This window comes from Tachysurus vachellii, chromosome 13, assembly GCF_030014155.1.
Source record: "Tachysurus vachellii isolate PV-2020 chromosome 13, HZAU_Pvac_v1, whole genome shotgun sequence".
NCBI lineage: Eukaryota > Metazoa > Chordata > Actinopteri > Siluriformes > Bagridae > Tachysurus > Tachysurus vachellii.
The window spans coordinates 14,058,567-14,083,837 of NC_083472.1; the positions used below are offsets into that span (position 1 = coordinate 14,058,567).

At 39.8% G+C, this 25,271-nt stretch overlaps 1 protein-coding gene across 4 annotated transcripts; it reads right to left on the reverse strand.

The window, feature by feature from the left end:
- Positions 1-586: 586 nt before the first annotated feature.
- Positions 587-24,241, reverse strand: afap1l1a (actin filament associated protein 1-like 1a). Of its 4 annotated transcripts, XM_060885564.1 has the most exons (19): positions 15,110-15,254; positions 12,449-12,574; positions 11,107-11,190; positions 10,932-11,014; positions 7,325-7,436; positions 6,998-7,096; positions 6,380-6,588; positions 5,962-6,141; positions 5,634-5,735; positions 4,859-4,937; positions 4,457-4,609; positions 3,813-4,027; positions 3,568-3,710; positions 3,412-3,469; positions 2,947-3,052; positions 2,294-2,461; positions 1,625-1,800; positions 1,415-1,537; positions 587-1,114 (listed from the first exon to the last, which is right to left on the reverse strand). In XM_060885564.1, exons 1-19 carry the CDS (start codon positions 15,138-15,140, stop codon positions 1,085-1,087), a joined length of 2,277 nt encoding a protein of 758 aa, XP_060741547.1. In that variant the 5' UTR covers positions 15,141-15,254; the 3' UTR covers positions 587-1,084. The 4 variants fall into 4 exon arrangements, with proteins under 4 accessions (XP_060741547.1, XP_060741546.1, XP_060741545.1 ...); XM_060885563.1 differs by lacking the exon at positions 15,110-15,254 and adding an exon at positions 24,095-24,241 and having other exon boundaries at positions 1,415-1,800; XM_060885562.1 differs by having other exon boundaries at positions 1,415-1,800.
- Positions 24,242-25,271: the final 1,030 nt, after the last annotated feature.

Here is a 25,271-nt window from a genome sequence, read left to right on the forward strand (position 1 = left end):
TCATAAACCTCCTAAGTATTCAATGTAATGTTTTGTAAACTTTTATACTCTACTATATTATTCTCAACAAGGAAAGTCTCATTCATGTTTTGTAAGCTTTTTGCAGGCTATGGTTTCAGCAGCCAGTAGATGTGAAGACAATCCTGCAGAAACAGCCTTATCTTTATTTGGGGTTAATCAGAATAAGTGTGTCAGACTACTTTTGAACATGAGGTTTTCAAAGGGATGCAACCAGGCTATTGTAACTTTTTGTATGATTTTAATTTCACATTGTGGCTGGAAAACATTGACAAAAACCTTACCCTTTTAACAGGTGTTGTATATCCATGTGTATAACTGGTGTGCAAAAGTTGAATACAAAGCTTAAACACAGACTTTCAATATACCTTTAAATGATAAGCAAAGCATGGAACTTCCACAGTCTCATCTCAAGTCTGAAGGTAGGGACCTTCAGCAGTATCCTCTTATAACTGAATATAAAGCACTGGGAATTTCTCATTTACTTTTTGTTAGTAATGAGTAGTTAATACTTGCCTCTGGAGTAAACATACATGATTAAAACAGTGGAATCACACCCAAAAGAACCTGTATTTTAGAGCAATTTATTATGAATGACATGGAAGTAGAATAAGGAACAGTCCATAAAGTGCCATTGTTATTCCTGTTGAAATTGTAGTCTTGGAAACAAAGTGAGAAATGTGAAAATATCTGTAAATGTCTTGTTAGTGTTGCAGCCTAAATTAAGGTACAATATAATTAGCACCATTTTTTTTTTACAAATACAAAACATAAATGAAGACAGCAGTCATCTGAAAGGAGAATAAGTAAATGCAAAATTCATGTGATTTTACACAGCTTTCTTCATTATGCTCATTAACCAACATACCACCCTTACTACCACTTTCTAAGAACAATCAACTCCCACTTTCATATTCAACATTTAATGTAAATAGCCTGTGAAGCATCAAACTTAAAGGAAAATATTTCTGTTTCTCTCCTATGATAATGTTCGTATTGCCAGTGCTGCACATAAAGGATGCTGCGGATTTTTGTGTTCAGGTGCACAAAAAAGTCCAGGAAATCTTCAGCACTTCCCTTTTTTAGATTCCCATTCCTGAAACAAAAGCCACATAATTTGTGTCTCAAAGAATGGTAATGAGTCATGCATCTTTTGTAATAAAATTGCAAATATAACAAGAATTTAATTTATCTCTGTGATTATACAAATTTATATTGGACACTTCTCTCAGAACTCTAAAAAAAAAAAAGATTCTACTGATTAACTATTTATATTAAAATCCAGTTGGAATCTGGGTGTAAATATAATCTCACTTTACAGATGCAACAAGCTGCATGTGTTGCATTGTTTGATTAATACAGATTAAATTACGTTACAGAAAAAAGGTTTGTTTACCTTGGCTTTCTGCATAACGTTTCCCTTTGTAGATGCATAGATGGATAGGGGGCGCTTTCTCATTTCAGAGGCACAGTTGACAGGAATTAATGACTCGGTGTATTGTACCTCAGTTCTTGGAGCCTTTTTTATAAAATTATCAGTTAGAGCAGGTAGATTTGACATAATTCTGAAGGTAGTGCAGTTTAGACAGTGTTTGTGTTTTTGTACCTTGCCTAATGGTTTGGTGACTACAGATGCTCCTAAAGCTCCACCAACAAGAGATTTTCTCAGATTCTCTTTAACCTGGATGAGTTTAAGTTCCAAGTCAACACGCTCACTTTCCTTTATTTGGCACCTCTCCTCCAGCTGGGCCACACATTCCTCAAGTACCAACCGTTGTTTATCTACACCAAATACACTATTATTATTACATCTTCAGGGGAAAAAGATATTAACAGTCATTGGAAATGTGCATACAGTGGCACTGTCTTTCTTATTAACTAAAAGTAGTAATAAAACTTAAAGTCTCAAATTCAGCATAAATCATGTCAACAGAATGAGATGGCCTTAGTTAAACTAGTTAGTTACCTCTCACCCGAGTAAAAGCTTTAAAAAAGTTTTTGTTTGCTTTCCAAGTATACTTTGTAACTCTGTTTACTACAGCCAGAAGATGGAGCTACAGATTCAGTTTCCATTCCATTTCTAGGAGGAAACATATTTATTTATAAATATAAACAGGTTCTGTAATTTCAGAATGTTTCTATCCATTGAAATTGTAATATTCCCCAACTCTGCTTTATTAAACTATAAATCTGTAAGCTACACAAAACCACAAATAAAATAGTTGCACGTGTTGTGATTTGTTGAGGTAAAGCAAAGCTTAAATTATTTGTTCACCTGTTGCCACCTTCATTCTCTCTTTGGCTTCTCGTTTTTCCTTTCGCAGCAACACGAGTGCATTCCTGATGTGATCTTTCTCTTTTTCCAACTCCTCTTTCTCACTCAGGTAGCGGCGTGCATCCTCCTCAGCCCGTGTCTTCCCATACCTTCCATACTGATTCGCGTCTGAAAGGTAAAAGGCCAGATCTCAGGTTGCAGACAAGTGTGGGAGAAGGGAAAAGTGACAATGCTGTGGCAATGATGAGGGTGTTAATGGCAAAGACACAGGGTGGGGAAAGCCATATATCAGACTCAAGTGCCTTATAAATCTCAGGTTGCATCATTTGCCTGGGCCATGCTGGAGAGGTCTTTGAAGTGACAGTGTGGGAATGCTCTCTGACTGCTTTGAAAAATGGTGAGAACAAGAAGCTTTGAGTATGCTTGTTAAAATTCCCTAGGTCCAGGCATTTTAGCATATATTGCACCCTTTAGTTTGTCACCCTTTGCTGACCATGAGAGAGCTGAAACCTCCAGGAACATACACCAATACTTTAATAACATTGGCAATTATATACAATATATAACAACTATCCAAAACAATCACTGAGAATGTAAACTCACAAATTTCATAAAAATAATAGAGCAGTACATAGATAGTTGATATGACTCACTAGAGCCGTGGCGCTTAACGGTGATCTGTGGCTTGGCCATACTTCTGTCGCTACTAGCAGACCGGCGCTTTAATAAATATCCATTCTTCAGCCTCTCATTCTCCTGCTGTATGACAAATCAGAAAAGAAAATTGTCAATGATTATGATTTTAAGAGCAGTCTTTGGTGTAGTGAAAATTAGGAACTTGGCTGTTTCTGTCGAAAAGTTCAGCAGCCATCACATGCATGCACATGTTCAGGGGAGATTGAGGGCATATAAGATGGGTGTTCTTTTCTTCTTTTTTTATACATCTAATTTCTATTTTTTCTTGGAAAAACAGGTAACTGGTTTCATATTTTGATATATGCCTGAGCTGTGCTGTGAGACCTCAGTCAGCTGCAGACAGGGAGGGATGGTATATGGTTTCATACACTTCAAAGAGAATTCTCTGCCTACAATCATGCTCAATATAACATTTTACACACCTGCGTGTCCTCATAAGGCACCTCATCATAAGTGCTCGACTCTGTGGAGGTAGCCCATCTGAACAGAAATGAAAAATTAAGCACTCAGTGAATGACAGTTTCCAACAATTCATCAATGATTCATTGAATCTATTTACATGTTTTTTGGTTACTCACAGAAAAGAGTTACGGGCAGCTGTACGAATATTGGCGATGGTCTCCACATCCACGTAGTCATAATGCAAGCACTCTGGATCAGCAGAACCACTTTCTGCTAGAAGAACTCCTAGCCAACGGCCCATTTCTTCTGAGCAGCTTGCCTGACACAATAAATAACTGACAAATGAACCTCAGACCTTTCCTGAAAGTGATAATATGAGATGGTTCAAATAAAAGTATTTGCCTCCAGGAACTCTCTGTACCTCCAACACTGCCACCTCAGTGCCACCTCTTAGTATTCTGAGTGCGAAGGGGTGCTTGGGCCCAAGGCCTGGCACCACTTCACAGCCACGTAGGATAATAGAGGTGTGTGGGCTCCGCCATACATCAACTTTCTCCTGGTGAAGGTGGAGTGAGCCGCATCTTACACGGCACCACTGTTCCTTCCAGCACTTGTTCACCAAAACACTCAGAGAGCCTGCCAGAAACACATAATATATAAAGCAAAGATGTGTATACAAACACAACTTAATGGTTTTATACCCCATTACTATTCTCTGCTTACCCAAAACAGTGTGTTATTTTATTAAATGACGTTATTTCCTCAAAAACTGTCAGTACTCTCTAAGGACTTTAATGAGCCTAATAACCTGTTGCCATTCTACATTTTATTGTTAAATAGTATTTTTTGATTTTTTTCTTACTTTTGGCTCTATGCTTTTGTATTTCTACAGGATCAAAGTGTACTCATATACACATAGTTCCTAAAAAGATAACGCTGATATGCACAAGATTATCCCTAGTTATCAAAGGTCAAGCACAGTGTGGAGAATTGAATCATAACTGAATGAATTTCAGTAATACAGCAGCTATGAATAGTTTAACAGGAATAACTGAGTCTTCTTACCACAACGAGGGTCCTCATCCAGTGATGAGGACTGCAAATCTCCAGGTAGAGGTGGCTTCCTTTTGGAAAAGCTAATGATCCTAGTAATCTTGCGCCCTGCTGCTCTGCTCATCGTGCCTGTTAATTCTGACAGAGCAACCCGCTTTGGCTTGCCTAAATAAATTGATAATGTTATCAAGAGGAAAAATTTAATGATGCTGTAAAAAAAATTATAATTTATACAGAGCTCTTGGGATGTACATATACATCTGAAGCAACCCCTCAAATTGAAGCAAGTAAAGTAATACCATTCTAAGTGTTACCAGAAGCTATTTAATCATACTATGTATATGTATAATTTAAAAGTTGAAAATAATAGAAGTAAAATTTAATTGCAGAGTTTTTAAAGAAAGAGCAACTTACCATTCTCCCGGCTATCTCGGCTACCTTCTCCGTTAGGGATGCTATCTGAATCTGAAGCATGTTTCTCACCCGACAATCTCTAAAAGGCAAAATCATGTCATGTTAAATGCACACTAGTTAAACTACACTCATCAGGAACAAGCACAAGCAAACTCAAATGTCTCATCTCAGTGTGTCTAGAAAAAATTGTCTTTGACTGAGAAAGAGAGACGGTAAAAAATAATGCATGGCTGAAGGCTACAGTAGTGAATCAGCTAAAGAGATTGTTAACTGGGGTGCAAAATAATAGCGCTATCTTCCATACTTTGATATTTTATACTTCCTATACTCTCAAACATGTACATAGGGACATAAACGCTCTCTGCCACCCGCATTAACTCTGTATGGAATCTTCTGAGCAGTTAACCTCCCAGCCACTGTCACCTTACACACCAACACACAACATTGAATTTAACATTAGAGCTCTAACTGCACACATTCTCATATTCTTGAACACAATAAAATGTTGAATATTAGATGTAATATTGACAATAAAATGTTTAGGCTGCTATAAACAAGAATAGATCTTATAGAGAAAGGTTGTTATTCGATTGTTTATGGTGGTTTCAATAAAATCATGATTCGGAAGATATTGCATAACTAAGACAAATAACTCTTAGGACTTCATTGTTATTCTTTGGGTGTGGTTCTTAGCCAGGACTGTGAAAAAAATTGAATAAACAATGTATACACCAAAAGCCAAATCAAAGCTTATTGAAGCACACTAGAACCCTACCTTGTAGAAGTCCTTTTCTGGCTCTTTTTCCCTTTTTCTTGGGATCATTGGAGAAGCTGAGATGTCTAAAGTATTCCCCAGACTGCTTACTTCATGCACCACCTACATCCCCACACAGAGAAGCAGCACATCAGCAGATTTAGGATATGAATTGATTTGGCTACAGATGAGGAGTCTCCACCAAAGGAATCCTTTCTTGTGCAATATTATTTCTGGCCTGCATTCAGCATATTATGCTGTATGTGTATTATTAATACACAGTTAAACACAGTTCCGATTGTATGACCTGAAAAGTCCTTTTTAATGACATGAAGAAAAACATGCTCACCCGCAGCCACTTTTCAGCCTGTTCTTTGCTTTGTACAGCCAACACCAGAGCCTCTCCACCTGGCAGAGAGAAGCGAAGCTCGTGCTTCTTCTTCCTTCCATCCTTAGGCACATATATGACATTGCACAGATTAAGCGGCAGGTCCATATAGGGAGATTGGTCTTTGGAGCTTTTGTAACACTGGAAAGAGAAACCAGCAATGTCACAGTTCAATAAATCAATAAGTGTACATAAAGCAGCATCCAACACAAAAACCATGCCAAAATGCTACAATAGCTCATAAAAAAAGATCACAGGATTAGGTTTCTCGACTGACTTTGCAATATCCTAAAATAGTCAATATAAGCTAGCAGTAATCATTAGTGCTAACTGGAATTTCAGTTAAAGTATTACACAAGCAAAGTTCAGCATTTCCTACCTGAAGTCTGTTCTCACGAATAACTGTTAGTTGTTTGGCCCACTGACCGAAGCGCTTCTTCTTCAGCAAAAAGGCACAGATTCGGCAATCCCTTACAGGGGCCATGGAGTTCTCCTCTGAGGGCCACTTGTGAGTTAGACGCTGATTTCTTTCCTCCTCCTCTTCATCATATGACTCATAGGAGCTGCTCAGAGCATCTGAATCATTATCTGGAAATCAAATATTTATAATCAGAAAACAATCTATTATCGATAAATACATGCTCCAAACTTATGAATGTAAATGTAGTTTTGTGAGGAAAAAATGTCTGGAGTGAGTCACAAGGTTGGAGGGAATATAGTTAATAAGAAAATTCAGTTTTAATTTCTAAGCCATTCCTGTGTAGGGGAGGCTTGTCTCAAACATTGCTTGTAAACATTTTCTGGCTACCAGAAAAGTACAGTACAAGACACACTAATGTCTATAGACTCATTACAAATCAGTAAAACAAATTTCATTTTTAAAAAACTAAATAACTTTGAAGACTGCACTAGATGTTAAAACTGGGATAGGTTTTAAATAATTATAGATAGTTATAGATAGTGTTTTATTGAGAATAAACAGATAATCCACAATTACATGAGTTTTTGCGCTGCCGGTTCATGCTGACATTGTGACAGTTGTTGTCTGTGTCTTCATAGTATCCATCCTCAATAGAGTTAGGAGGACTGGAGCTACCTAGATTACAGAGAAATTAAGTGGTAAAAAAAAAGTGTTACACTTAAAAGGTAATGAAATGGTATTAACCCAGTATATGGTGTATATGTACTGCTTAATGAATATAATTACAAATTGCTACCTAGATTTACCATTAGTTCATGCATTCAAGAAACTACATGACCTAAACCATATGACTGATAATGTTTATTTAATTTCATGCAATATTTCTGGGTAAGCAAAACTCACTGCGGCTGGTTATGTATTCTGGCACAGTACCAGGGCTAAGAGGTACAGCCTCCTCATAGTAGTCCTCTGGAGGTGGTGTGGTAGGTAGTGGAGGTGCTGAATCGGGTGTAATCTAGTCAAAAAGCAAGGGGCAATAATTCTACCAGAAGCATTTACATTTCCAACATTTAGCAGACACCCTTCTCACAACCTTCTGCTTCAATTACAACAAAAAACAATAGGTTACTTTCGTAACCCCGGTTCTCTGAAACATCGAGTGGAGAGATCCACCTATGGGAAGGGCATCCGTACCTGACCTCTGCAGAAGCATCCAATTGCACCAAGTCTGGCTTGACAGACAGGAGCGCGTGCCCAATGGCAGGTAAGGTAACGCCCCTTACCCGAGTGCATAATGCACCTGCATGCGCTACCTTTCCTCAGTGAGCATATTCGCTTCTCGTGCAGCAAACAGGGCAAACTTGGTGGATCTCTCCACTCGATGTTTCAGAGAACCGGGGTTACGAAAGTAACCTATTGTTCTCTTTCATCATCTCGTGTTCGAGATCCACCTATCGGAGATATAGACAACTCCCCGGTTGCCCAATACACTCACAGCGAGGCCCTGTAAGCCAGAGGACGGCCAAAAAGGTGGTGCTCGGCACGTCACAAAGCAGCAGACATAACATACTGCGCGGGGCAAAAAACCCAGCAATGAAGAAAAAGAAAAACACGACATGTGGTAACACGCATGTTAGAACCCCGCTGATGTCCAACAAGCGGGCTGCCTGCAGGAAAAGGAACATGTTTATAAACATGTGAATGGACCAACCTGGGTGTCCGGAGAGGGGAAGACTATATGCTCGAAACATGCATAACCAGGCCGGGCAGACGGGGTTGAAAGGAGTGCGGGCCTAGAAGCACGTGGCTACGAAGAGACCTGGTGACCGGCAGGGAGCGGCATGCACCCTTCATAAATCTACGGATAAGGGTGTGCTGTCCCACCGCAGCGATAGCCGCTAAATAGACCTTGATCATCGAAAAGGTTCTGCCATGATCAATAAGGTCCTGCAAAAAGCCCAGAATATCAGGGACTGAGCACAGATATGAAACTAGCTGGTGCTCCTTGCACCACTCCTCAAACACATGCCATTTGCAATCATAGAGAGAGAACTAGTGGAAGAGGCCCTGGCACTCTGAATTGTGGCAATAACACAAGGGGGAAGCCCCAGAGTGCTTAAATTCGCCCTCTCACAGGCCAGGCCCAGAGAGCCACCCTGTCTGGGTGAGGATGAAAGATTTCCCCGTTCGCTTGGGCCAGGAGGTCCGTGCGCAATAGGAGGAGCCAAGGCTCTGCATATGGAAGAGGAATTATCTCCGCTAGCCAAGGTGCCTTGGGCCACCTGGGAGCTATGAGGATCAGAGACAAACCCTGCACAGTGGCCCTGGCCAGGGTCGGGGATATCAGGCAGAGTGGAGGGAAAGCATAGAGCAGCGCGCTGGGTCACAGATGAGCCAGAGCGTCCACGCCGAGGGGGGCGCCCTCGTCCCGAAGCGAGAAGAACATAGGACAGTGGGCGAACCTCTCCCAATGCAGCCTCACTATCTGAGGGTGGAGCCGCCACTCTCCGTAGAGCGGGTTCCCCCTCAACAAAAGGTCTGCACCCCTGTTCAACAAGCCCGGGACGTGAGTCGCCCGTAACGACAGGAAATGCCGTGTGCTCCATACCAACAGCCTGTGAGCCAGAGCGTGAAGATTGGAGGAGCGCATGCCGCCTTGACGGTTGATATGTGCTACAGCTGTCATATTGTCGCAGCGCACCAGCACATGCTGAAATGCTGTAGAGCTTTCAACACAGTGAGGAGCTCCAAGTAATTTATATGGGCTGAATGAAGTGAGTTCAGCCACACAACGTTCACTGATCTGCCCTCTTGTGTGGCTCCCCACCCTGTCAAGGAGGCATCTGTCGTCACCACTTTCCGCAGCATGATCGCCCCGAGAGGGGTCCCATGTGCGTAAAACTCCGCAGCTCTCCAGTGGTGCAACGCGGCCATGCACGGGCACGTCACCGTGACATAGCGGCAAAGATTGAAGGGACAAAATCCACTTCATGAAAGCCCTCATTCTCAGAAGACCTAGAGGCAAGACATGGACAGCCGAAGCCATAAGACCCTGTAATCTGAGACATGTGCGATACTGTATCCGCGGTCCTTCCCTGAACGGCGAGAGACAGTTCATGAATGAAGAAATGCGCTTCCGTGACAGGTGCGTGCGCATTGTAATGGAATTCAGCTCCAAACCCAAGAATATGACCTCCTGAGTGGGGAGTGAAATAGTTTTTTTTTCACATTGACCCTGAAAATAGTGAGAGTAAAACCCCTGACCGGGGATACAACTCGAATCGCTCCCTGTGACCATCGGCCCTTCGGGGAAATGGTTGTCGGCCAGTAGCAAATCCTCAAACGGGGAAGGACACATGTCGGCCCAGTCAGAAGAAGTCGCACCGCAGGAGGCCCCCGGGTGCGCAGCGGCATCGCCTTCTTCCCCCTCCGAGTCGGACAGCTCTAAGTCGACACACTGGGAAGTGGCCGTTTTGAGCCTGCGCAGGAGCGCAGGAGCTTTTTTGGGAGCGCCAGGCAATGGCTACAGTTCTCCAGGAGGTCAACAGCTTCTTGCGCATGCTTGAGACCCGTGCAGACAACGCAGAAGGGACGGGAATCCCTCACAGTGATGAGTGCAGCGCACACGGCCGGGCAGTCTTTAGAAAGCGCCATAGAAAAAAAGGCAAAAAAAAGAATAAAGGAGGGGGTGCGAGCGTGGGCGGCTCGTGAAGCTAACCTGGCTGAGGACGAGTATGTCCGGCGGAGGCTGATCAAATGATATGTCCTCCTGAAGACAAAAAGTGCAGTCCAAAAAACCAGGGAGATGTGAGGTAGGATAGCAGAAGTCACGAGAACGAATGTTAACTGAGGAAAGGTAGCGCGTGCAGGTGCATTATGCACTCGGGTAAGGGGCGTTACTGTACCTTACCTGCCATTGGGCACGCGCTCCTGACTGTCAAGCCAGACTTGGTGCAATTGGATGCTTCTGCAGAGGTCAGGTACGGATGCCCTTCCCATAGGTGGATCTCGAACATGAGATGATGAAAGAGAACCACCTGCTTCAATTACAACAAAGTCATGATGTAATCACAACTTAATTTACAGCAAAGTCTGTCTCTCGGTTGAGGTAACCACGTTTTGCTGGTCAGCAGAATTCATAATGACAAAAGTCCTAATAGGTGCTTTTCATTGTTTTCACTATACATTTTATTTCTGCAAAACATCCACAGAACATGATACTGATATGAGATGCATAAATACTCTTACTCTTTTTAGTTACTTTTATTCATTTTACTCTGAATTGTGCTTTTTCCAACATTGAAAGGATTTCAACCACAATAAAGCTTTACAAACAATTTTTTTTTAAATTAGATTTAGCAAAAAAGAAAATATTTGTTGCTCAAGATGGCTCATGTTCTTGAGCATTTTATATTACTTTTACAAAAGTGGCTCAAAGTGAATTACTGAAATTGTCTCTAGAAGAGTGCCAAATGCTGAAGCAAAATAAAAAAAGAAGGTGGCATCTTACAGGTTTAGATGTAGACTGGTTTGATTGGATTGGGTCTTTCTTCTGTTCTTCTACTTCTACTTTCAGCTCACTAAGATTGCAGTCTGTTAAAGGAATATGTACAAATTTTACTGCATAATAATGTCATCAACAGTGAATGCTGAGTCAAATGCACATCAATGCAAATTTTATTTACCAAAGTTCTCAAAAAGGGCTTCCACAAAGCTAGTGCCATTTCTGCAGACAGAGGTGTTCACGTACATGTATTCTGGTCCAGTGACTAAAAATATTGTAAAAGGAGACAAAAGAAAAGCGTGATTTAACTTAATCAAATGAAAACAAATGTGCCATTTTCAGATAATAAAAACACTTAATTTTGTTTAATTTGTTTTTGGGTGCAACTTTTTATAAAAGTTAAATTAAATAATGAAAATAGGGCCGTATCCTGATCTAATGGAAACTAATTTAGATCATTTTACAGATAATGAGCTTCCCTTATTTTTGACCTTCCCATTTAATCTATATAAACTTACCAGGGAGATGGCCTATGGCAACATTAACAGATCTGAAGGAATATCTGGCAAGTGCTCTCTTGCATGATCACTCCATACATGTGACGTCTTCTGTGTTCTTTACATGTCTGTGGTATAACTTATGGGCTAGCTCGACATAGATTGGGTAGCTATGAGGTGGCTATACAGAAGTACTTTTTCATTTAAAAAAAAAAGAAAGAAAAAAAACAAACACACAGATCATCTAAATTAAAATATAGAATGTGCAAAAATGTGTTATGATCATCCCTTTGAGCATAATTCTAAAAGATATGTTTGGTACAAAAAAAAAAAAATCATCATCCTCATCAACCAAAGAACACCTTAGGGTTGCTTCCCTTCAACTGGGTCTGTGATTCTAGTCAACATAGTGGAAATCATGGCTTAAACACCAATCTATTTTAACACAACACCTGCATGCCTCTTTTAGACTGACTCAAGGCACAAATCCAAGTCAATAAATATATGTCTTCAGAAGAAGATTGTCAATCTTTGGAATGGACCAGTCAGAGCCCAGATTTAAATCCTATCAAAAACCTGGGCACAGGAAATCACGTTTTGATAAATCTTGGTCATTCTTGAAGGTAAGCGTGAAATTAAATTAGATGTGCTAAGCTAGTAGACTCTTACCCAAAAAGGCTGAATGCTGTTTTACAAGCAAAAGGTGCTTTACCTAAGCATAAGTTAAGGGGTATGTATGCCAGGTTATGGCTTTTTCTCAATAAAACATATATGTCTATTGTATTAGTTTCTGTCACAATAAATGCAGGAAAAGTTTTGACATTATTATCTTAGATTCATATTTTTAATTAAAAAACTGCCATTTTGACAGGTATATGTAGACCTTTCACCCACTGTATGTCTGGCTATAAGCTGAACAATCGTATTTAAATGTGTTATATAAAGAGTCCATTAATGTGAAAGATTAATGTCTTTTCTTATTAAAATATAACCTTTTTGTTGTGTTCTCTATTCACCAATAACCACCTGAGGGTTTCAGCTGTTTTAGGAGGTTCTTCACAGCTCGTTTCTTCTCCTCCGTAGCAGAGCTCAGGGTCTCATGGTCTAGCAGCTTGAGCAACACATTCAGTTCAGTCACCAAGAGTTCCATCACTAAGGGGCAAAGTTCAGGGTAAGAGTCATGGGTTAATTAGTCTGCAAACATTTAATAACCTCAGTAAACCAAAGTAAAACAGCTCTCTGTGGAAAACTAGTGACTCAGAATTAACCCTTGTATGGTGTACGTATTTTTGTTACTCAGCCAGTGTTTGTGGGTCTGGTGGACCCGCTGCATTTTTGGGTTTTAATTCAACACAATCAAAAATTTTATGTTAAAATACTCTACAGATGTTTACTTCATCCCAATTACAAGCAATATAAACAGCATATATGGTTAATATTTGCCCTTTACCTTTATTACATCACATTTTTTAATTAAAGTGCTACTTGTTTTTTGTTTGTTTTTTAATAAAATGTAATAAAAAAGAAAATCAAATTTAAATCAAGTTATGAGTGGAAAAAAAAAATCAACAAATTTACAAGGAAGCAAAGTTTTTCAAAACTACTGATGTTTATGAAAATGGGTCCCACAGACCCGAACACCATAGAAGGGTTAATATACTCTCACAGTACTAAAGGCTGTCTAATTTTTAAGTGCTTTCTGTGCTGGAGTGAGGTGAAGATGCACAGTTCACTGTTAACTCTATATTCCAAAAGAGTACTTCAATATGGTCATTGGAAAGTTATACACAAGGTTATTTGGCTCCTAACTTTTAACATGCTTCAAACCTAGAACCCAATAGAGATCCAAAGCTCTGTTCAAGATCTTAGTGGTATTGACGTTTTTCCTGCTAGTAACAAAAACCTTTCCCCATATGGAGGCAAAAGGAAACACTTTTCACAAGAAGCTAGTCATTCTCAAAACTCAAAAAAAAAAAAAATTTTAAAAATACATACCGCAAAAAATAAAAAAAATAAAAACTCCTGAGCTCATAATTGTAAGGGGTGTCATAGTGCTTGCATGAGATAAAGAATGGGAAGAATTTTGGAGAGAGACGCCTGATCTGTTTCCATCATACAGCTGCACACTGGACTGATTAAACTGATTAAAAAACTGAAAGAACAAACATGATGATAGGCAGCATTCTTTTATTTTCCCTAGTGTTACATTTGATCTAACATTACTTGCTGTTGACACCAACCTTGTAGAAAAAAATATATTTGTAAAGTTCAGAACACAAGTCCTTTCAAGTCCAGTGAACTAACATCAGTTTTCTCCAAGGGAAAGGTGAAGTGTTTACAAACCACACAAACAAATTATGCTGCATCCACACCCTTTTGCCTGAATTTATTTATTAGAAATATGGTCACTAAAACTGTCACAGTCCATAGATTACAATAGCTCACAGAAAGCCTTTGTTTGTTGTTGCCTCACCTATTGCAAAACACTGCTCTTCCTTCCATCGTCCCCTTTAGCTGCCTTCAGGGTAGATTCCCACTTGTGTGTATGTAATGCGAAAGTGTGTATTTCAATGTTTAAACCTTCCCATTCAGGCTTGTTGGCCTAAGGCCTATGTATTCACAAAACTAATAGTCTACTTTGACTGCCCTGAAGATGAACTCTATCAGGACATATGACTTTTGAAATGGGTTACGTTCAGGTTAATTTACACAGAGGGGCAAAAGTTGACCTGGTTACAGAGACATTCTAAGATTTTCATTAAAAAAGGATCTTCTGAGGCTAGTTACCACCAGCTTAAACAACACCAAAGCAGTGGATGCATATGATACACATAGCTATATTTCTCAGTAGGAGAGATCAAACATACTGAGCTTTTCTCTTCTTTTTACTCAGCTTTTAACTTTATCTTCAGCTGCACCTGTGGAGAGTCACTTTCTGGGCCAAAGAAAACACAAGACTGCATGTGCCCTCTCCTCCCAAAAGCTACACATGTGGTCTTCTCTGATAATATACTACATCAAAAACACTGTACTGAGAACACAGAAACGGACACCAAAGCTTCAAATCAAGTCCAGATAATTCACAAAGTTTGTTGATTGGACAGGAGTTTGCTGTTTTCTTTCATACAATCCAGAATGTTCTCTGTTAGTCAGTGTCATTGAGTTCTGAGGGAAACAACTGATTATCATTTTGTCTTTTTCACGCTCATTCAAAGAACATTGCTAGCTGCCCTATACAAGCTGTGCTGACAAATTTAACTTTAGAATAGAAGGCTGTGTTTCAGGAAGGAAAATGTGATTTCCCCACAGCTGACCAAGTGCTCTGGTACTCTCAGACTTGTACAATAGCTGAAGAACCTGAGCACATTCCACACCTTTCTAAATGCTGCGTTCAACAACTTTCACCTAAAAAAAACAGAGGCAGCAAAATCGAAATAGCAATTCACTTGCTAGTGAGAACCACAGAGAACAACCCAAGAATGCAATAAACAACTACAGTAGGTGAAACATTCTATATTTGCTATGCTTACACATGCATAAATAGTGTAACCTCAAACTGGGTTGGCTCAAACTACAGTAGTAGAAACAACTTTATATTAGAAGACATTTAGTTACATGCAAGACCCTAACATGTAGTACATCAGTCCTAGTACTGATTAATACTAATACTGGAATAATGAAACATACCATTTATTGTAGAGTCAGCCAGACCCACCATCTTCTACCAAACTGAAGAAAGTCACACAATCATCCAGAATGACACTGTAAATTAAATATTACTAGACAAAATAACTGCAAACTGCACTAGGGTCAGACACTAATTGTAGGTGTGTTGCTATCACCTTTCTTTCTTACAGTTCCTCCCACTCTCCCACTCCCTCTCTTCCTCTGATTCAAAGATGTCTGAGGATAGCAAACAGGGGAATTTACCCTCCCTATTTGCTCTGATGTATCTGTAGGGGGAGGGTGTGTGTGTGCTTAGCCAGGGGAGGCACACAATCCCCCATTTGCAATCCTAATGGATCAGGAACCTAAGACAAACCTTGTGTAAACATGCACACCTCCCCCTCAAGACTAAATAATAGTTCTGAGCTATGCCTGATCAGCTAGAAATGCCTTTCATTTATGTGTTAATACGGTCGTTATTTTATACCCTATTCAGAATGCCACTATATCCCTGAACTTTCTGAGTAGGGGGCAAGGTGGTTGTTAGTGTCTGGGATTATTATTATTGGATTACCCATGCCACAATGCACTCAGTCGAATGTAATGCATGAGCCACCAGCCTACAAAGAGTAACCTCAAGACTACCTAGCATGATTAGACATGTCAAATATTTCAGGGCACACTCATGCTTGTGGCTCACCATATGTACACACTAGCAAGCACACTCTCAGATAATCTCTTTCTATCAGTGGCTCCATCTCTTTACTTTTAAAAGCATGACATCAGACACTTTTCCAGCTCTTTACACAGTTAAATATTCCTGATGGCATGTTCAGATCTGTCTTGTTGTAGGTACATATGAGACACTGTAAGATAATGCAAATAACAGTCAGACAGTAGATAACTACCACTCTTATATAAATATGCTCTTCTGCATACCTCGGTTGTAACAAGTGGTTATTTGAGTTACTGTTGCCTTTCTATCAGCTCGAACCAGTCTGGCCATTCTCCTCTGACCTCTGGCATCAACAAGGCATTTATGCCCACAGAACTGTCGCTCACTGGATATTTTCTCTTTTTCGGACCATTCTCTGTAAACCCTAGAGATGGTTGCGCGTGAAAATCCCAGTAGATCAGCAGTTTCTGAAATACTCAGACCAGCCCGTCTGGCACCAACATCCATGCCACGTTCAAAGTCACTTAAATCACCTTTCTTCCCCATTCTGACGCTCGGTTTGAACTGCAGCAGATCGTCTTGACCATGTCTACATACCTAAATGCACTGAGTTTCTGCCATGTGATTGGCTGATTAGAAATTTGCGTTAACAAGCAGTTGGACAGGTGTACCTAATAAAGTGGCCGGTTAGTGTACTTACTAGGGCAAATTTCTTAGTGAAGAGAATTATTCCTTTTCCAAAAAAGACATTCAGCATGAACAAATCTTTGAATTGTAATTAGTCCATTACATAAAACAAACTTTAGATATTGTTCAATATTATGTAAACTGGTGTTTATTATCATACTAGAGCTGCATGGTAACTGAACACTACACTTTACCCCAACTGACATACACTGATCAGTATTACATTGAAGAAGAATTTTCTCCCATAACCTCATCAGGGATGTCTTCTCAAACACACAATGTCACAAGTGTCACATCAAAAGAACAAGGCCTACTGTAATGAAATCCAAAAACAATCCAGCCCAGGAGATGAACCCAACAGCTGCAGTCCATCCATATTAAAAACCACTAAATGAAGGCTCAAAGCTGAGTGTTGGGTTTCTCCGTGTAATCCCCCATAGCTTTCCCTCATAGCGCATCAGATTTCTGAGATGACACCTTGTTTTATTGCTCCAAAGTCAATAACGAGGATCCAAAATGGGATCCCCCATCAAATACGAGAATGCTACTGCATAACAGATGTTTTGGCTGTTGCAGAATATTTGCTTTTCCCCCTAATCTGATGTGTGCCTCCATATGATGGACATAACAAAGCAGTGATAACCATCAATATCATGTGACATCAATTTGGATGCTAGGACGTTTAGTCACATTTTACTTACAAAACTATCAGGAACATGTCACTCTGACTCATCCAGGTAACAAATAAAGCTACAATGTTGTTTTTAGATGGGACTGATACTATGGTCAAACTTGCTAGATAGACTGATAGCATTTAGTTGTAACTGAAAATTGTAATTGTAACTCTAACTTTATAATCTTACTAACTATACAACACAAAATATATCATACTGAATTCATATCATGTTCAAATCAACAGCATCCATCAGACTGGTAGTCAGGCCATGCACAGCTCCAAAGAAGCTGTTGTCACACTGTAATTCCCAAAGAGAAATTATATAAATAAAACTTTATTATTTAGATATTTTGACATAAAATCTTCACAGAAAATCTTCTGAACCGAGATGTTATTTGTAGGGATATAGGGTTTTGATACATTTTTGTTTAATATTATTCTTAGGTTTTGCTTTTCAAAAAAAATTTTTGAGGTTGAATAAATTATAGTCCACATAACCATAGTATCACAGGGTGAATAATAATCAGAGCAGCATTAAAGTGGTATTTGTTCTCTGCTTTTCTTCCACTTCCAGAAACATGTAAGAGGATTTGCTGTAGAGCGTAAGGCTACATTTGCTATAATTGGTAGAACTTGTATTGTATTGTGTATTGTCAGGAACTTTATTGCTCAGAGATATGAAGAAAAACCCAAAAGCTATATCACGGGACATGCATGCCCCTGCATGAACAAGAACAATCAGAAATACTAAACAAGAAAGACTTTCAGAGCTTAGGTTTTCAAAATTGAACCAAGTTTGAATCCAAAAAAGTTGTAAAATAATATCCTTTGGCAAAAAAAAAAAAACACATCATCACCACTAATCCTTCATACTAACAATCAAGTATAAATGAATACTTGATACCAGTATACTCTTGAGACAAATATGAGGTCATTTGTCCAGCAAACTTAAGCTGCACCAGCAAATTGTCCAGACCCCAACCCCAGCTGAGATGCTATGATGTGAACTTGTGAGTTGAGTTGTGCATAAACAAATTACTTAAAACATCAACGAACTAATCCAATGTTGTATTGTGGGCTAATATTTCCCCCGAAACAATGTAAGGCCGAAAAAGAAAACCGCTACTTCAATTTATTGTTGCTAATTGAATTATAGGGGATCAGCATATCTGTGACTTCCTGTCCATGGAAACAGTAAATTAGTTTAACTTTGAAGGCTGCTTTATGGCTCAGATTTGGCTGCATAAACCTTTCTAAAATGGCACAATTACATCAATACATTATTAGCAACACTATACCCATTCAGGGTAGACTATTTTGCTCTTTGCTCTCAAAACAGCCTCAGTTCATCATGGCATGGATTCTGCTAGATGCTGGAAACATTCTACTGAAATTCTGCTCCATGCTGATATGAGTGCATCAAACAATTCCTTCAGATTTTCCAGGTGCACTTTCACACTGCCAATCTCCCATTTCAAATGTTCACATCACAAAACTGTTCTAGCAGATTTATCTGGTGACTGGGAAGGCCATTGAAGAACAGTGAACACATTGCCATATTCATGGAATCAGAATGAGATGACTTTTTGAAATGATGCATTTATTGCTGTTTGCATTTCATGCTGTTGGTATCACTGTATGAGCTGATACAAGTCCGTCTCAAAAGGAAGATTTTGGAGATTTTTCTAATTTTTCTCGTTTTGTGAGAGCCTGTGCCCACTTTCATGGTTACTAAGGCTTACTATTACTATTAAGGCTACTATTGCTAGTAGAAGGCCTCATTGTGGTTGGAGATACAAATTTCATCCCATTTATACGTACATGTGCTGTGGCAGAATTATGAGCATGATCCTTCCTCTTACCTGTTTGCACCATGATTACAAATAGTTATTATATTGCACAGTATAGATATATTGTGGATAAAACTAAAGAGATGGTTGTGGACTTCAGGAGAGCACGGAGTGACTACTCTCCGCTGAACATCGACGGATCATCTGTGGAGATCGTCAAGAGCACCAAATTTCTTGGTGTTCATCTAGCGGAGAACCTCACCTGGTCACTCCACACCAGCGCCATCACCAGGAAAGCCCAGCAGCGTCTCTACTTCCTACGAAGGCTGAGGAAGGCACATCTCCCTCCCCCCATCCTGACCATGTTCTACAGAGGGACCATTGAGAGCATCCTGAGCAGCTGCATCACTGTCTGGTTCGGGAACTGCACCATCCCAGAACGCAAGACCCTGCAGCGGATTGTGAGGACAGCGGAGAAGATCATTGGGGTCTCTCTTCCCTCTATCACAGTCACTTACACCACACGCTGCATCCGCAAAGCCAACAGCATTGTGGATGACCCCACACACCCCTCACACACACTCTTCACCCTCCTGCCATCTGGAAAAAGGTACCGAAGCATTCGGGCCCTCACGACCAGACTGTGTAACAGTTTCTTCCCACAAGCCATCAGACTTCTCAACAACTGAAATGTACTGTACTGAGCACAACATACACATCATCTGTATGGACTGCATAGACCCTCACAAAACACACACACTGACACAACATACTGTTTACATGCTGCTTACAATCCAGCAAACTGTTTACATGCTGTTTTGCACACCTTGTCTGCTGTTTTTTGCACAAACTGTCCCAACATTTCAGCCGTTTTTGCACATACTGAACAATAACTCAGCCATTTCGCACATACTATATTAACACATACAGTATTAACACTGGTCGGTCGGCGCTGTTTCTGTGACTGTTTACTATTTATTGTCTTTTGTGTACTGCATTTTTTGTACTGTACTCTTCCTCATTAACCTTCATCGGTATAAACACCCTCAAATTGGAAGTTGGTATAAACTTGCTTGCATAGCAGTTGTCAAGGGGCGGCACAGGACTAAGCAATGAATAGCAAAAATTCATATCGAGGATGCAAGCATGTAAGGAAAAATAATCCTTATAGGAGACATTAACAATTCATTATTCAGTCAGTAGTGAGGGTCTTGGTAGTAGTATTAAGAAATACAAATACAACACTTCATGTAAGACACAATCATAAAAGGCACCTTTTTAGAAAGGTTAATTTTTTACAATGCTTGCAAGTCCCAAACCTTGCCTTGGTCAGAGTTCATGGGCAATTTTATCCAGAACTGCCAAGGATCACAACCACACCACAGAATGATTAAATTGAAGTGTGGTACGATTCTCACACACACTTTCCATCAAGTGTTACACCGTGAAATGTGTAAATGAAAGGTTGATTGCATTCACTTATATACCACTGCACTGTATTCTGGATTTAGATGCTGGTTCTGATGGAAAGGTGTCAGAATACACAGTGCATCACAGTTTGTTGTGAATGGGGCAGTGTAGCTGCAGACCAGTCAGGGTGTCCATGCTGAAACCTGTCCAACTCCAAAAGCAGCAAAAATGGGCATGTTTGAATCACAACTAGACTGCGGAGCAATGGAAAAAGGTGGCCTGATCTGATGAATCACTTTTATTAACATCATGTGGATAACTGGGTAAACCAGGATGCACTATGGGAAGAAGGCAAGCCGGTGAAGGCAGTGTGATGCTTTGGGCAATGTTCTGCTGGTAAACCTTGGGACCTGCCATCCATATGGATGTTACTTTTACACATACCACCTTCCTAAGTATTGTTGCAGACCAGGTACACTCCTTCATGGAAACAGTATTCGCTTATGGCTGTGGCCTCATTCAGCAGGATAATGTGCCCTGCCACAAAACACAAATGGTTCAGGAATGGTTTGAGGAGCACAACAACGAGTTTAAGGTATTTAATTGGCCTTCAAATTCCCCAGATCTCAATCCAATCGAATATCTGTGGGATATGAAGAACAAACAAGTCAGATCCATGGAGGCCCCACCTCGCAACTTACAGGAATTAAAGGATCTGTTGCTAACATCTTGGTGCCAGATATCACAGCACACCTTCAGGGGACTAGTGGAGTCCATGCCTCAATGGGTCAGGGCTGTTTTCGCAGCAAAAGTGGGGATTAACACAACATTACAAAGATGGTCATAATGTTATGCCTGAACAGTTTACATATACTGTACACTCTGTGCGTGTGTGTAATAGATCTTAAAATTTGTACATACATATTTTTTCTATTTTCTTGCCTAGGTATGTACATATGTTAAGAGATATCAGCTGGTGATGAAGGAATGTAGAATTTAGGGATCCTAGAACTAGTGCTTTTAGGTTTTCAGTGTTTAGTGGCACTGGGGCCTTCAGGTTCCAGAATTTAGTGACCCATCTATCAGCTATGAGTCAGCTATCCCTAGACAAAAAGAGCTTTCATTCAGTCAGTCTAATTAATATTTCATATTGTCCAAACCCCTATGAGTTCACTCTGCAACTATGCCTTATATTGGCCGTTGCTTCTTCCACTGTGAAAAACTTCAGTGTTCCACTGACAGTATTAAGTCTGTACAGAGTCATTTAACATTGTGGCTGCACAAAGACTGGAGGTTCTGTCTGGAAATATACACAGAAAATAGCTCAAAGGGAGTGTGTGTTCAGCAAAGTCAGAGAAAGCAGAATTCCCCTCACTAGGGTGCAGTCTTGACCCTTACCCTCTACTAATATATCAGCTCAGAGAGGAAGCTTCTGCTGAGAAGAAATGTCTAGAAAGTGTCCAGGCCATAGCAGCTATGCAATGAGCCAAACACTTCACAGAAAAATTCATAAATCATTTGTGTAGTTCATACAAGGCTCAAAGTTACCAGGCACTTATAAAGTCAGCATGTTTCCTCTAGCCTCACCTTCAAATACACCCTTAAAATGATGTTTAAGTGAATCATTGTTCCTCAGTGTAGCCTTACATATCAGCCTGTCTGAAACAGTATTGATAAATCACATGAGATATGCTGACCCGCCCTGCAGCTGCAGGCCTATTGTGGACTTTATTATCCAGTTAGGCTGAACAAGAGCTTGAAGCAAAAGTATAACCTGATTTAAAAAAGTGCTGATGCTTTTAGTCCACTGCGCTCTTGGTTTGCAGAGTATCAGAGGGCAGAGTATCACTGTGACAGAAGTGTGGGCATGTTAGCACAATCAGAACTTACTGAAGGTGTGGTAAGGGATTTACATATTGGCACAGTTGGCATGTGTAATAGACAAAGCTATCAAAAGCAAAATAGAAGATCACAGTATAGCACCCAAAATATAACAAAGCTGCTCAGTTTTATAAACAACAAATGATAGGATTCAAACAACTTTTGTTGTACCTCAGTTGACTTTTTCAAATCAATCTTAATTTAAGTGTATTAAGGCCAAATGCCTTAGTGCAGAATGCTTTTTGCTGAGCTGCAGACCTGACATGCTTGCAAGAATTGTGACAGGCCCAGTCTTGCAGCTAGTTCAATACAGAAATCACACTTTCTTTTAGTGCTACATTCAAGAAAACACCAGACATTCAATCACTCCCTGTCTAAATAAAAGATAGCAGATTTAAGACTAAAGCAGTAGTCTTCACATTTGATTCACATGTCATTAGGAAATTTACAAGAGAAAATATCTTTGTTCTTAACCCAGATAAGCTCTTCCATATGCTGAAAAAAAGACCAAGGAAACAATAAACATGATTCAGAACTGCTTTTACAAATAAAAAGACAATCCCACACTTTAAATAGCTCCATAGGGAGAGCCTTTCCCCTTTACGCCAACCTGATACACTCATGTAAGCCACTCACTATGAACCTCACATGCTGTTATCTATCCTGCTTGGATATCTGCTACTAGTTGTTTAATGATTCACACTTAATTTAGTTTCTTAACTAGAAAAGTAAAACAAACAAGATAAGATATATGCAGTGACCCTGCTGTTAGTGGTAGTACAAATGAATTTAACTCAAATTCACCTGAAACCAAAAACAAGTAGTTCTAACAAAACCCTTCAAACTATTTAAAAGAAAAAAGAAAAAAAAGGAAATAGGCCCCAGTTCCCTATGAAAATAATCAATGTGGCAACAGGATTGTTTAAAAGTAAAGGCTGGAATAACATGCATGCTCCCTTGGGGACTTTTTTCTTTCTCTCTCTCTAGTCTTCATATAAACAGACTCACTCTATCAAAGAAAATGAACTAGCTAGGCTAGGCTGAATTCCAGAGAAAGAATGCTTGACAGTACCTACAGTACATGTGACAGTTTTTTCTGTCTTCATGTGAGGAGTGTTTTCCATTGTGTCTAATTGCCATTGGACAGAAAAATATGATTTATTGTCTGAAAGGAAGTATAGGTTTCTGTCCAAGGTTCAAAAATTTGATTTATAAAAATGCACTGGAAAAAACCCCACAAAGTTTTAATATGTTGGTTTTACTTTGCCTGAGGCAAATATCCCTTTTTGGAACTAATAGCAAAAGCAAAAATCTTTACACTGTGAATTTTCTTTTTTTTTGCCCAATCTCTGTTTATGCTAACTGTATTTTCAAAGTGAGCAAGGTGCTTTATGCAGAAATGCATAAGAGACAACCACAGCTGGGGGGCACGGTGGCTTAGTGGTTAGCACGTTCGCCTCACACCTCCAGAGTCGGGGTTGCGTGTGTGAAGTTGCGTGTGTTCTCCCCGTGCCTCGGGGTTTCCTCCCCCGGTCCAAAGACATGCATGGTAGGTTGATTGGCATCTCTGGAAAATTGTCCCTAGTGAGTGAATGAGAGTGTGTGTGTGTGCCCTGCGATGGGTTGGCACTCCGTCCAGGGTGTATCCTGCCTTGATGCCCAATGACGCCTGAGATAGGCACAGGCTCCCCGTGACCCGAGGTAGTTCGGATAAGCGGTAGAAGATAAATGAATGAACAACCACAGCTGATTAGGAGGAAAACCTTGCCCTCTATTCTTTCTAATTGGATTTCTGAGACCTCACGCCACCTGTTAAAACGATTTTGCAATTGCAACCACAAATCACGCTCTGTGTGGCAGGTTAACTATAGCTACAGTCTACTCACCTTTCTCATCGTTTCCCTCCATGTATGGAGCGTCATCTGAATATCCTTGAGTTTTCTAACTTGTGCATTTTCTTCCACGCGCGCAGTCACTATGACATTACTAGCTTTCAACCCAAACATCCCCATTGTGAATATTTGAGCTTCCCATCTCCGCGGCTCCTGGGTCCTAGTGCATAGTTTTGGCCGTTCTGAATACCATCTGGCGCCTGTGTTTTCTTAAATAATAAGTGTATTTATTCATCTTTACTTATATTACATATACGCCCCTTAGCTTAAAATCGCAATATTTATAAATAATTATTTAGAGAATGGTTCAATAGGATTTATTTTACAAATGATTCTTGGTATTAATTAGTGACATGCCTAATATAAGCAGACCAACATAAATGCAGCAATAAGTAAGCGATGAATAAATAAATAAAATAAATATATATTTTTATATTTTTTTTTATCAACCTCATAATAAAATACAAAATACAAAAATGTGTGATTAAGTCGTTTTTATGCTGATATATAGTACACTTTTTGTTCGCTGGCCAATCCATGGGTGAAAATTATGTCTTATGCTCCCTAAACCACTCACTATTCACTATTTGTGCTAGCCTGGCATTGTCATCTTGGAATATGCCCATGTTATCAGAAACAAAAATCCACTGGTGGAAAAACCTGGTCATTCTGCATATTCAGGTAGTGAGCTGACCTTATTTTTTAAGGCACATTGCATTGCTGAACCTAGACCTGACCAACTGAAGCAACTGCAGTCACTGCATCACCTCTCTACTTACTCTGATGCACACAAGACTCTAGAACATAGTATATTTGGAGTTGTTAGACTACACAAACATTTTTCCATTGCTCCAGAGTCCAAAACTTCTATGACTACACAGTTGTAATGAAATTTCATTTACACAACTTTTACGTTATCTCCTATCACAATCTCAGTTCACAACTATATTTCCAGGTTTTAAAAATGCATTAATTATGCATTGTCTTTGCTTGAAACAGGCCAATAATTTTACCTTTCTAAAACAGAGTAACATCATTTCCACAACCACAGAATATATCTTCTGACATGGTTGATTAAGAAATGAAAAACTAAGTTGTTGCTAGTTGAAACACTGCAGTAAATACCCAATAGAAGCCTCTTACCTAATTTAACTAATAGTGTTGTTAAATC

Coding starts and splice junctions, on each gene's coding strand:
- afap1l1a (XM_060885562.1), bottom strand. CDS start 15,140: ATGGTGGGTCTGGCTGACTCTACAATAAATG. Junction 11,191..12,448: donor AAAACAGCTGAAACCCTCAG/GTGGTTATTGGT, acceptor CAATATTTTTAG/TCACTGGACCAGAATACATG. Junction 3,711..3,812: donor CTGAGGTGGCAGTGTTGGAG/GTACAGAGAGTT, acceptor TTATTGTGTCAG/GCAAGCTGCTCAGAAGAAAT.